This window comes from Haplochromis burtoni, unplaced genomic scaffold, assembly GCF_018398535.1.
Source record: "Haplochromis burtoni strain Fernald_Lab_line unplaced genomic scaffold, NCSU_Asbu1 Contig_333, whole genome shotgun sequence".
NCBI classification, from domain to species: Eukaryota; Metazoa; Chordata; class Actinopteri; order Cichliformes; family Cichlidae; genus Haplochromis; species Haplochromis burtoni.
The window spans coordinates 52,800-66,134 of record NW_024582694.1 but is presented as its reverse complement, the minus strand read 5'-3'; the positions used below and the strand labels follow the sequence as shown (position 1 = coordinate 66,134).

The window sequence follows — 13,335 nt, the reverse complement described above, 5'->3', positions numbered from 1 at the left end:
AAATTCTTGTCTCGCTAAGTCAGACTTCAGTCTCACTGGAGTCTGCCTATAACCAGTCTGAGCAAACTCATGTCACATCAAGTCTTACTACCTAATTTAGCTCTCCATCAACTTAAGAAATTACAGCGTAGGTGTAAAATATTGCAGCAACCAGAGAAGGAACGTGAGGCAAGATGCCCAGTCCCGGAGGCAGTAAAGCAACCCCAAACCATAACATTACCACCATGCACGAATAGCTGTCCCACACATGTCTACTGTTACTCTGGCCACATAGCTCTATCTTTGATTTGTCCATACAGACCATGCTTTTCCAAAGTGCCTGGTCTGTTCCTGTTTCGGCACTCCTTCCATGCAGGTCAAATTGATACAGGCTCTTGCCGACTGTAGACTCGTTTACTTTGACTTTACTCAGTTGCAGATCCCTTGGTGAAATGTTGGGCTTCTTGAAGACATCTTTTGAGCATCAAAAAAGCTACTCCTTGGCTGATTGTGCTGTTATCACTTAAAAAAAAAAAACCCTGCTCATTTGTTCTTGTCAGAATGTCAGACGTTTTGATAAGAACTGGTCCACTTGTCACTCTCAATGGATGTTCCTGCACTTAATCAGAATTTCTGAAAATCTGAATTTCACAGATTTGAAGGTGCAGTAGATGTAGGAGTGTGATTTATCCAGGTGCCTAATTTCTTTATTTAAATCATGAAAACAATCTTTGATTCATTCTAATTTAGTGCCTTTTCCCCCAGTTTTTCTCAGTTTCAGAGACAACCAAATGTTCAAAAGCTGCATGCCAAATGAATGACATAGGATGTGATTATTATTTGAGTGTCTTTCCAGATCACACAGCACTCAGCAGTCAATGTTCAAGCACTTTGTTCTCACACAGGGAGAAGGAAAAACCCACTTTCATTCAGAGGCCTCACACAGAGCAAATGATGCTGGGAATAAGGAGTCACATCTTGTGAAACAAGTAGGGGGAAGAGGAATAAGACTTTACGGGAAAGAACGTCTCTCCGGAGAGTGGACTGGCCAACAACATTATGGGAGTGTGTGTGTGTTTGTGTGGGAGTAAAAACGAGACATGTCCACTACAAGTCAGGTTTTACCAAGATGTAGCAGAGAATAGCATTTCGGTGATTCTTACATTCCCGACATTCCTTCCGGTGAATTTCCAGGCAGCGTGAGGCTCACTGTTCCACAGCTCTGACATCACGAGGGGGTTCCACTGCCTTCCACATTCTTCCTCGCGCTCTCTCACAATCCCACCCATATTTGGAAGTGAGAGGAAGGGAATCCCAGATGATGACTCAAAGGCTTGTGCTGCAGAGGGAATTCTCCCCACATCTGTTTCCATGTGTGTGCATGGCATGTCTGTTAAAAATGTGTCAATGTGCACATTACATCTCTGAGCTGAAAATTGAGTGTTGATCAGCAGGATCGAGGGGTGGGGGATTCAAAGTGGTTACAGCTGCATGAAATAACGGCACAGCCTACGTACAGAAAAACTGACACCCTAAGTGACGCTCCTTTTCTATTTATAACTTACCTCACTTGGCAGCCATGACAGACAAAAATGCACTGTAGTGAATATGTACATTCTTAAAATGGGCTCTTTTCTCTCTATAACTGCTTCAGACAGATGATGAAAAGAGTAAAAAAAAGAAAAGAAAAAAAAGCTCTCTGTGATGTGCAGCACATGGCGACATGGCGCTGAGATGAAAGCTGGAGGCTGAGTCGATGTAAGCTGTAACCAGCCGCCATGCATTGGACCACCAAATGAGGCCACGGCGATAGCTAGGACCATGGGCTGTTCAATGTGCTCAGCAGAGTGTGACCAACTATCTACAGCCTGCTAGCTCCAATAAACTCCTACCTCTACTGCAAAGTTTACTGGAATCATATTATTTTTAAAGACATAGCAAGCTTGAAAGTGAATTACACAGAGGAGGAGGAAGTAGAGCTTGAGGTGGGGAGACATAAAGAACAGACACGGCTTTTGGTGTGTTGAAATTCTCTTTGTTGGATGCATGATTGATAAGGATTGTGGAGCTGGGTTTGGGAGAGGATAGTGGGGTCTCGTACTTTGGGTCTAAAGCCATATAGAGGCCTAAATTTAGACCCCGCTTTGTTCTCGTCTGCATGCTGGTGACAGAGGACTCGGCTCTCTGGGGTCGTCTATGGTCCAGAGTATCAGAAAGGCCGCTGTTGTTCTGCCTGGCTGTCAGAAACACAGACGTTCCCTCAAGCAGCCCAAAATGAAAGAAAGCTTTCATGGAATATTCTGTTTAGCTGCACAGACTGTTGTGTATGATACTCCCGAGGCCCATAAAACAAGTAATTCACAGACAATATCTCACCCACGCTCTCTTTGCCACAGACTACAGCAACATAAATCTCACTGATTTCAAGGAGGAGCTGAGACTGGGTTTTAGAGCATGTGTTGCTCAAATCTGGGCAAATGGGCCTGTGAGGCAACATTATTTTTAAATGGACCAAAAAAGGAAAACGACACAAAAGAGCAGAGAATGCCCAAAGAGGTGGCACGAAAATGCACAAGCAGGGAAAAACATAAACCCATAGGTTACCATGTGGAGACTCAAGTTTTCCCCTACATCATGCTGCTCCCACAGGGACGCTGAGCGGTGATGTTTTAAAAGCTCAGTCACCCAGCACACAAATCCCTCCCTTCCTCATTACCAAAACAAGCTAATTAAAAACCTGTTAATGGGCTGTGCTGTGGGTGTCTTTAGAAGACAGGGAAATCAACAGCTAAAAAAAACCCCCTACATAAACATATCACAGGGACCCCTGAACAGTTAAATAAATCGATGACGCAGCTATTGTTATCTAATAAGAGGGTTGAAAACACACACTAGCATCCTACACATCCCCATCTGAGGATGCTCGCAAACAGTGTAAAAAAACAGAGAATCAAAACCAAACAAGTGACTCACTGAAAACCAACTGGGACACACACTGTCATATCCTGAGAGAGCGTGAGAGATGCCTTCCTCTTATTGAAGGACAGATGGATCGCCCAATCTGTTACGTGCCAGTGTGCCAAAGGACAAACCGGCCACCAAACATCTTGCACCTGAGAGCAGAGGCTCAAAACTGGAGAATTTCAGAAACAGCCCATCAGGTAAGGAACTGGTAGGTAAACTGTGGAAGACAAATATCATCTTATTACAGGAATTCTAATAAAAGTTGTTGGGCGACCTCTAGCGGCTCTACCGCGAATTTACATGCTGGTTGACGTCACCGCGGAACGTACCACTACTACAACAGCAAGTGTGTAAAAGGTTAAAGTTAAAAGTCTACGTTTCACTGTTTTGAGCTCTTGACACCACGGCATCCATTTTTTTAACGACTAGACCCCCAAAAGGGACAGAAAATAAGCCAACTGCGGATAAACAATGCAATGTTTTGTCCCGTGTGACACAAACCGGAAGTGAACGCAGAGAGGCGCCTTTTCTGAGCTTTCTGAGCACGCTCTTGAGTAGGCCAGCACTGTTTTTAAGTAAAAAAAAAAAAGTTAACTTGCGCGCTTAACACAACTATACGACATGGCTACTAAAAAGAAGCGAACGTCAAACGTAGATAATGACAGCTGGGTTGTTATCGCTCCAGGTGGGTTAGAGAGTGTAGTATGAGCTAACTGAGCTAGCTTGCTGCGCACTTTGCAAGCAGTTATTAAGCGTTGATAGGTGTAATAACTGATGTAACTGCTGGTGGTGTTGTGAGCTTTTATGGAGGCTGCCATGCTCTTGTCTTAAACTACATGCTATAATAATAAATTAAAGCTTGGCATATTTGTTATAAGAAGAATAAGAAGGAGAAATAGTGGTGAATTATCATGTGGTGTCTGTTTTGATGTCTGCAGACTCTGCCATCGACACACACAAGCACGACGGTGATCCAGTTTTTGTGAGACTAAGGAATCCATCAACAGGTCTGATTGTGTCTTTATATACTTTGGTCTAGCTCTGAAACTTGGTGTTCATGTCATTATCATTAAGTGAGTAAACCTTTAGATGAAATTAAACTTCTATCATATAAAATGTAATGGAAATAAGAGAAACTGGCACACCGAGAAACTATGTGCCATTAGTCTAGGCACCCTGGACTGTATGCTTTATCAAGTTTTGAGCCTGATCTTAGAAGTAGAGAGGGTGTCTGTCTCCTAAATCCAAACTGGAAGCTAGTTCCACAGAAGAGGGACCAGAATGCTGAAGGCTCCGCTTCCCATTCTACTTTTAAATACCCTAGGAACCACAAGTAAATCATCAGTCTGAAAGTGATGTGCTCAATTTGGTTTATATAGTACTACGTGGCCTTTAGGATAAGATGGGACCTGATTATTTAAGACCCTGTATGAGAGGAAAAGGATTTAAAGTTTGATTCTTAATTAAACAAGGAGCCAATAAAGAGAAGCCAATGTGGGAGAGATAAAAGTCTCTCTTTTTAGTCCCTGTCAATACTCTTGCTTTGGATCAAATGAAGGCTTTTCAGGGAGCTATGAGATAAACCTGATAATGAATTACAGGAGTCTAGGCTAGAACCAGTAAATGCATAAATAAATCTTTCAGCATCACCCTGAGACAGGATGTTTTAAATTGTCAAGATACTGTACAAATGCTAAGAAGAAGAAGAAGGCTGTAACTTATCGATAACAGCAGATTACGGGCTTTACAGCCTGTGTTTCTAAAGTAATGCTGATCACTGAACGTATATCAGTAGATTAAAGTTTTGTGTGGGTGGCTCTGGGTTGACATCCTGCTATGTTTGGTTTAGTTTAAACTCTTTCTGTTCTTACTGTGTGTTACCATCACAGAACATAGTGTGCAATCATTAAGGTCCAGCCTCACTGCATGCTCTTTCCCGACTTCTGAGATCAACACGTAGCTGCTGCAAGAGATTTGAGAGCAGTTAAACTAACAAAGGAGAAAACTTTAACATCAGCTCTGAGCAGCTTTGTAAAAGAAAATCTGACCACTGTTTGCTTCTTTTGATTTAAATATTAACTTAAAATTCAACAAGATGTCACTAAATCATAACCTGTGCCAACCCAGAACACTTAGCATGGTAATGTCTATATTCACACACTTGCTTTGTTACTTGTTGGTTTGGACTTATGGATTATGCCTTTTTGTTTTCTAATGTGTGATTTATTTATTTTTTTAATTCAGTTGCAGTTCATTGATTTTTAATTGATAAACAAAATTGCTGAGGCTGGACTGACACACACACACACACACACACACACACACACACACACACACACACACACACACAAAAGAAGGAGGCGAGGTAGTCTTTAAAGTAGTAGTGGTGTGATCTGAGGGCAGAGAAAGTGGTGTGGAGAGAGGGGATGGGCTCTGAGGGGCAAGTCAGTTTAATTACACAATATTGGTCCTATTATAACACCACAAAGCCCATGCACAAACTGTCATTAGTATAAAAAAAACCCGTGGACTGGGGAGTGCCACAGTCTGTGTGAATTGGTTTTTGGCTCTATTGTCTATTGTTAACATGGTTATATATAAGACTCAACAGTCTGGTCCAAAAAATTCCAGTGTGTCTGTGTCGTTCTGTTCTCTCTGGTGTTGCACTGTCTTTGTTTTGTTTGCAATTGTTGCAATCTTTGTACATTGCACTTCATGCAGTCCTGTGTTGATTGTGTGTTATATGTCATATGTAGCACCATGGTCTTGGAGGAATGATGTCTCGTTTTACTGTGTACTGTACCACTACACATGGTTCGAATGACAATAAAGCCACTTGATCTTGATTAGCATGTAGTGTCATGTCTCAATATACTGTGAAATTAAAAACAAGTATATATCTTATAAAAAGAATGATAGAAAATTAAATTACAAAATTTTCACTAGTTCTCCAAGCAAACACACAATAATGTTTGAATTTTTGTTTCAGTGCTTCTGCAGGTGTGTTGCACTTGCTAATTTGTGTTGCTTTTGTCCAGATGAACCCAAAGCAGGTCAGTCAGGCTGAAATCTTGAATCTGGGCCAGTTTTTCTGCTTTGAAACTCATCATTCTGTCTTCTAATCTTTTGGGTCATTAGCTAGCTATAGACTGAACTCCAGACCAAGCAGGATTCTGGTAGCAATAATGTATTCCAGCAGTACCTCTTGGAATACAGTATTGTCCGAATAGTGGACAAAATAGTTACTGTCCCTTCAACAGGCAGAAGGGTTGGAAGTTAGGTGGTGTACATGTAGGGATTGATTGTATTAATTTTTTTAAGAATTAAAAACAGTGGTGTAGAAAAACTGCTTTCTGTACAATTAACATTTTTTTTTTTTCAATTTTTGGTCATCTAAAACTTTTCTAATCCTTGAGATGTTTCCCACTTTCCTTTGTGTTATTAAGGGCTAATCAGTGGAGTGGGAAATTGGGGTGTAAAACTGTCTCACATATGGAAACCCATTTCCACCACTAAAAAAAAAGTATCCATAACTTGAAATTTCGAGTTATCTTTTGAGTTAGTGCTGCCAATCAGTTATCTACGTGAATGACGTCATTTCCTTGTTATCCGGAAGCTGAAGCCCTCAGCTCCAAATGCTACAGTTAAGCTACCAGTATTACAGCCAGTCATGAATGCACAAATTGCTGATTATTTTCAGTGTGGCTTCACAAATTATGAAATCCTGGTGTTATTAGCTGAATCACATGCGTTACTATCAGCAAACGTACTCTTGAAAGCGCCAATTTGTTGCAATCCAGTTTTGAGTGCGTAGATTACTGATTGGCAGAGCTAACTCGAAATTTCGAGTTACTCCTCTCGAAATTGTGAGAAAATAAGTCGAAATTTCGAGTTATGAACACTTTTTTTTAAAATGGCGGACACAGGCATCCATACTCACATTTAAAACTCACATTGATTTATTTTTATCTTCTTTTTCAATTATATATTTATTTTGTTTATTGATTTCATTGTATGCTTAATGTATGGTTTTTAACTGTTATCTCTGTTTTATTATTGGAAAGCACTTTGGGCAACTTTGTTGTTTTTAAAAGTGCTATATAAATAAAGTTGGATTGGATTGGATTAAAACAGAACCTCAAAACTAGATTTTTTTTCACGTTTCCCATCAGGTGTTAAAGTGGGCTAATTCTGTGTTTTGTAAACTGCAGTAACAGAACTGAAATAACACATTTCCTCCTTTTTTCATTTTTTTTTTAAATCCTGCAGATGCAGCATCTCTGTACATGTTGGGTTGTGGGGATGTGATGCTGTATGAGGTCAAAGCATTTGAGGATGATTTCCACTCTTGGTTTGTTGGCCAGGCTGTGCAGAGAGGTGGGTCTCATTCCAGAGTAAACTGAATCAGTCTGATCATAATTACACACACAGCTATGATGTCGGTTCATTTTATCTTGAATCTGCATCAGCTATATTTGTCTGATGGGAAGAGTTTTGCAATCAGGGCTTATTCCAGCTTGGTTGAAGTCCAAAGAAGCCAAATGATCTATTCAGAAGCTCCTTTTACATTGGACATAAATACTGACAAATGGATTCAATATACAGCTTACCTATAACATGACATCATACACCAAGCTGACAGCTCAGGTCTGTGATTCACAGGTTTGCATACTGCGATGCAGTTTAACTGTATTTGTAATAGTTTTCTTTTTATTTAATCAACAATTTATTGATTAAGTCATAGAAAAATTTATGAATTTTCAGCTGATGTCTCGCAGTTATTTAGTTTGCTGTCCTATAGCAAAATTTAATCAGATGCTAATTACGTGTCTTTGCTTTACCAGTTGTCTTTCTCTCTTTTTTTAATCAGATGGGAGACTGATCTTTGTAACACCTTTGGATCCTCTCTTTCTAATTTTGCCATATTTGATCAAATCTGGCAAAGAGGTAAGAAGAGGCTTACATACAATTAAGTGAAACATTTTTCAATTTCAGCATAGCATTACAGAGACATTAGATATTGTTTCATAAGGCACAGAAGAGTAGAGGAAGTTCAGAAAAACTTGCATGGATTTAACTATATTGAATACATTATAAGTTTTTGTGTACAGAGGCAAAATTACAAAAATTATGTCATTGTCAAAAAAACGTGTGGACCTGACTGTTTCATCCCTTAATGTGTTGCTCAGGGAAAGTTCCAGCGTGTGGATCAAGTTGTTAAAGATGAAGAATTCCCAGCTTGCTCGAGGCTGCTTAGCTGCGCTCGTACCCTGGCCTCCTTGCACCACATCGCTGAGGAAAAAGGTGAATTTTACTTTTAAAGATACTGGGATTCATGAAGCTACAAGGTCAAGCTGGATGCTTTGTCCAAATGTTGTGTTCCAGAGGTGGAAAGCCAGATGTATCATCGATACAGTCAAGAGAAAACCATGAACTGGTTAAAGAAAAAGGTATTTATTGAAAATCTATTTTTGCTCAGTGCAATACAAGACTGAAAATGCATGCTTATTTTTTGCACATGCTGCACATTTTCTTTATGTATGTATTTTTAATAGGTGGAGAGGACGGTTATTGCCTTAAAGAAAAAAAATGTCTCTGTGGGAGAAGGAGTGAAGTCCTCAACATATGTCAGAGTAAAGTCAGAGACAGACAACCAAGAGGGTAACTTGAGACCACTTAACGCTTTTAAGATGATTCCCATTTCTCAACCATCTGAATTTTCTGCCTCATTCTTAACCCGAGAAGACATATTTGGGCTTAAATAGATTCTTTCTAGGAAGACTGTTGACCAGCAGATGGCAGTAGCGCTGCAAAGTTTTTGTTTATAGATTATGTTGACTCACAGATCACTTAAACAATTCCCTGACCTTAAGTTTTTAAATCTCTCGGTCATAAAGAAATACAGAAATAATCAAACAGGGCAATTTTGGTTATTTGTGTCTCTTATTTAACGATACAGAGGACTTCATACGGTATTCCCACGGCCTGATATCAGAGTATATCAGTGAAGACCTGAGCAAAGCCCTCCTCACACACTTGGGGTAAGTTGATGAATGATGAACATCTTAATGAGTAATGGTATTAACACCACTGCAGATCAAGCACATCTCTTATTGTGCTTCATAGGTTACCAGAGCTCACAAGCCCAAAGGAGACCGAGCCTCCTTCTAAGGTATGAGCTCTTCCCTCTTAGGTGCAAATATATGTGGTGTTGCATGTTTTCAGTTCTGCTTGCTGTCGTAGATGCCGTGCACTCTTCATGCACTCATCCACCTTACTGTAAAGTGTTGCATGTTTCACAGGGGAAATCCTCTGCCTGCGCTTTTGTGGGGTTAACTTTGCTTATAGTGTGAGGACATTAGAGCTTGTAGTGGTGGTTCTGTGGAAAAATAGCTTGGTGGTTTTAGTCATGAAAAGCCTGTCTTACTTCCTCGTTTGGCAGAAGCGGAAACTTTCAGACAAGCCGGTGGAGGCAGGAGAAGACTACACCAAATTCAACAGTGCAGATTTTGCGCGCAAAGTGAGTGTATGTCTGCTGGAATAGACTAAAGCATGTGGAGCGTCTGGTGGTTTTATCTTCGTTGTAATTACATGATAATGACCAAAGCGTGCTGTTATTTTAGCTTTTTCTATTTCTTTTTCTTTCTTTGTGTTTTTTTTTAAGACGCTGATTGTTCGTGCAGTTTTTGTTTGGCGATCGCTTTCTTCAATCCTGGTGTACATCGTGTATTCACAAGGCTGTGGCCCTCACCCCGTAGATTTAATTGAAGTTGATGTTATGTAATTAATTTCCTGCGGTCTCCACACAAGGGCGTTGTGTTATATTGATTTTTCTTTTTTGCATTTCAGCCGCCCAAGAAGATGACGGCAGCTCAGAAAAGTCTAGCTAAGGTGGACAAGACAGGCATGAAGCCCATGTCGTCCTTTTTCAGCCCCAAGGTCAAAGCAGAAAAGAAATGAATGCTGTTTGTGTTTGATTTGTGACATTTCTAATAAAGAAAAAAAAGTATTTGAAAGTACTTTCTTTTTAAATACTTTGAAGGTAAAGGGATCGTGGCACGTAATTTAGCATTCCTTTTAAACGGATAAATATATAATATTTAAAAACACATTTCAGATGATATGGGTTCATTTAAGTTTCTGCATACTTCTTTTGCAACAACCACAAACTACACAAAGACTTTCTTTAATCCTACTTTAGTACCTAAACATTCATTCAGATCCTCTGTATCCTGAAATTGAGTGACAGGTATTTGTAACCCTGGGAAAATAAAACCAATAATGCAACACTCTCTGTATACCATAAAAGTTAGGTCAGGTAGATTGTGTTTTATTGACTTTTCATGTTTACAACTATTTTAACTTTAGCAATGATAAATACAATAACTTTGGCTGGTTTTGAGCTATTCACACAGCCTAGTCCTTGGACTTGCTGAACTTCTCTCTCACATGAAGCGCTCTGACTTTGAAAGGAGCCATTGTTACATTTTTCAGTTGGTTTTGATACCTCAGAGGACTCCAACCTTTCCTTGGGTCTTACCTGTACACTACTGTACAAAATTCTGTATCAAACACAATACTTAACCCTCACTTTGTTCAGTTTAAAAGAGACATTAAAAGATAGGTTTAAAAAAAAATTCTTCACGATATCAAAGGAATTTCCTGATCTTTTATTTTAGAGTATACAAAAATGATCCAAGTTGGATCTTTAGTGTCATCAAATTGATATGTATCTGAAATCAGTACTCACTTGGACACTATTACATGCATTTTGCTGGTACTAGATCGAAGCCCATTTTGCCCTCCGAAGTTCCTAAATTCTCAGTGGCATCAATTCAACAAGGTGCTGAAAAGATTCCTCAGAGATTTTGGTGCGTGTTGACGTGATTTTGTCACACAGTTGCTGCAGATTTGCTTGCTGAATATCTGTTATTTGAATTTCTCGTTCCACCACATCCCAAAGGTGCTCGAAAGGACTGGGATGTGGTGACTGTGTAGGCCGTCTGGTACCTTCATTTTTAGTCTTTTTAACATAATTGCTTTCAGAGGATGGGTAACTGAGGTCACAAAGTGATGGTCAATAGCAATAGTCCTGTTAAATTGTGGTGTTTAAAGCAGCAGGAAAAAATATCCCCCACACAATTACACTACCAGCAGCTGTTAATACAAGGCAAGATAGATCCATGCTTTCAGATTGTTTGCACAAAATTCTGACCCAAAAATTTAGATGTGGTAGTGGAAATCAAGACCAGGCAACATCTTTCTAAACATGTTTTGATGAGCCTGTGTGAACTGCTGCCTCAGTTTCCTGTTCTTAACTGACGGGAGTGACACCTGTTGTGGTCTTCTGCTGCTTTAGCACATCCAATGTTGAAATATAAATATGTAATGGCCCTGGTGTCATGATTGCTGTGTTTTTCAATATGAAGTTATTTGGGGTTGACACTGTAATGCAGAGGTGCACCAAAAGGACACTTTAACAGAGTGAAATCCTTATTAATATGAAATATTATCACGTGTGCATTTCTTACTGTGACATGTTCAAGTCTCTGCCAAGGAAAAGCGAAATTTTAGAACACAAGGGTTAAAATATATTTCAACACCTGGCTGCTTTTGCTTTAATAAAATTATTTTCTTTATTAAAAACTAAGTAATTGTCTGCACAGCTTTATTTATTTATTTTACTGGTGTCAAATGATCAGTGTGGCAGTGCTACTGATTTCAATGTCCACTAAGCTTCATTGCTTCTTTAATTTGGGCTTGAAGCGCAGTGTCTGGAATGCGCTCTCCACCACTTTGGGCAGGTGGATCGGGTTTCTCTGAAGTCGCAGCCTGCTGCTCGTGGACCCGCTCTGTTTCTTCTTCGTGGGGATCCTTTCGTTGGCACAGTCAGGAACTGCTGTCTGGTCCGAAGCATCTGAGACTCGAGGAACTCGCAAGACCCAGTTAGAGTGGAGGTCATGTTCGGCCGAGCTGGAGGCCACTGTGGGAGGAAATGACAAGAACCCGAGGAAGCATTTAGTATCTGTGCAAGTGGCAGCCATAATTAAAGCTAGTTGAAAGAAAAGCTTTGCTGTTAGCATCGATGCGCTGTCTGAAAGGAGCTTTCAAAGCCTAACGTAAAATAATCATTATTTTCATTATTTCATACTTTCCCTGTGAGGTTGAGTTGGCAATGGGGTGAGCTCAAGCTGGAATTCTCAGTGTTTCAACTACAAAGTACAACTACTAGGTTGTACTTTGTTTTACTGTTTTCTTGACTTGTACTCATGGCTTTTATTAATGAGAATATTTTCACTAGGTTGTAGGTGTTTAAAGAGCTGCTTTTAGCTGCTCCCTTCACAAGGACCTGCCACAATAGGTAGCTCTGCATATTTGATTTGGCAGATCTGTACTCCAGGTGCCATTCATGACACAACCACACAGGGGTGTGTCCTCCTGGGAATGAGCTGGGGATTTTTCCCTTGTTAAATAAATGTGTAAACCAATACACTGTGGAGCTACTGGGTCACCCATGTTTACCGGGTTTAAACAGCCTCCGTGAAAGGATTCACGAAAGCCTGATATTTGATATATTTGTTTTGTAAACCTCTCCAGGATGAATGAATCTAATCCTTAGCAGCAGCTGAACTGAAATTATGGATCTGGCCTCAAACAGCTCAGTCAGTGTATATTTATATCTCCCAAATTATGTCTACCGGTCTAATTAACATAGTTTAATAACAATTGCTGCATTTAATTCAGTGTGGCACCACTGCTCTTGTGATAAAACTCATCAGATAAAGATAAACAAAGATAAATCTTTACAAGCATTTTTCTTTACTGCTACAAGCAATAAGCTTAATACTGATACCAATGCACACCTTGAGCCTAACATATATCCTTGGATAATGTTATCTGTGCTACATGGATAAGATTACCAGTAACCAACACAGACAAATGAGGTGTTAAATGTACGACATTTTCACATGAAGATGAAGTTGCAAGGATTTATACAACGTGACTGAGCTTTTGTTACGAGTTAGTCTGATAAAGCTGAAATTTGTCCCAAATCGTCAGGTATAACAAAACCGAGAGGGAACTACGAACACACACAAAAACATCTCAGTGTGTGTGCTCTCATTAGCAGGGGTGTTTCCATGATTTTTAAGTGAGGTGGCTTCATAATAATAAAGCAGCTGGATTGAAGCACAAAAACACAGCGAGAAAACAGATAATAAAATATATTAGCTGTGCAACAGCAGAGTGGTAAGAGGTAAGTAGTATTGTCTCAAGTATTCTCTTTCAACTCCTTCAAACTTTACAAATGTTTTTACAGATGGGGAGAATCAAATTGAAATAAGTGCTGACGGTAAACAATGTATACTACATGTAAGCCAGACCCCCCCCCCC

General features: G+C 39.8%; 2 protein-coding genes across 5 annotated transcripts in view; one reads left to right on the top strand and one right to left on the bottom strand.

The window, feature by feature from the left end:
* The first annotated feature begins 3,282 nt into the window (after positions 1 to 3,282).
* Positions 3,283 to 9,952, top strand: rnaseh2b (ribonuclease H2, subunit B). Of its 4 annotated transcripts, none has more exons than XM_042228595.1 (11): positions 3,283 to 3,628; positions 3,882 to 3,950; positions 7,213 to 7,320; positions 7,814 to 7,890; positions 8,133 to 8,247; positions 8,329 to 8,393; positions 8,499 to 8,604; positions 8,903 to 8,984; positions 9,070 to 9,115; positions 9,386 to 9,463; positions 9,608 to 9,783. In XM_042228595.1, exons 1-11 carry the CDS (start codon positions 3,565 to 3,567, stop codon positions 9,725 to 9,727), a joined length of 930 nt encoding a protein of 309 aa, XP_042084529.1. In that variant the 5' UTR covers positions 3,283 to 3,564; the 3' UTR covers positions 9,728 to 9,783. The 4 variants fall into 4 exon arrangements, with proteins under 4 accessions (XP_042084529.1, XP_005942231.1, XP_005942229.1 ...); XM_005942167.3 differs by lacking the exon at positions 9,608 to 9,783 and adding an exon at positions 9,793 to 9,952 and having other exon boundaries at positions 3,291 to 3,628; XM_042228597.1 differs by lacking the exon at positions 3,283 to 3,628 and adding an exon at positions 5,933 to 5,996 and having other exon boundaries at positions 3,893 to 3,950; positions 9,608 to 9,786.
* A 1,609-nt stretch (positions 9,953 to 11,561) lies between these two features.
* Positions 11,562 to 13,335, bottom strand: part of LOC102294132 (uncharacterized protein C13orf42) — a 3,651-nt gene continuing 1,877 nt past the window's right edge. Inside the window, exon 3 of the mRNA XM_005942166.2 lies at positions 11,562 to 11,926. Coding sequence (XP_005942228.1) covers positions 11,682 to 11,926 — 245 coding nt within the window. The 3' untranslated portion in view covers positions 11,562 to 11,681. The remainder of the gene's footprint in view (positions 11,927 to 13,335) is intronic.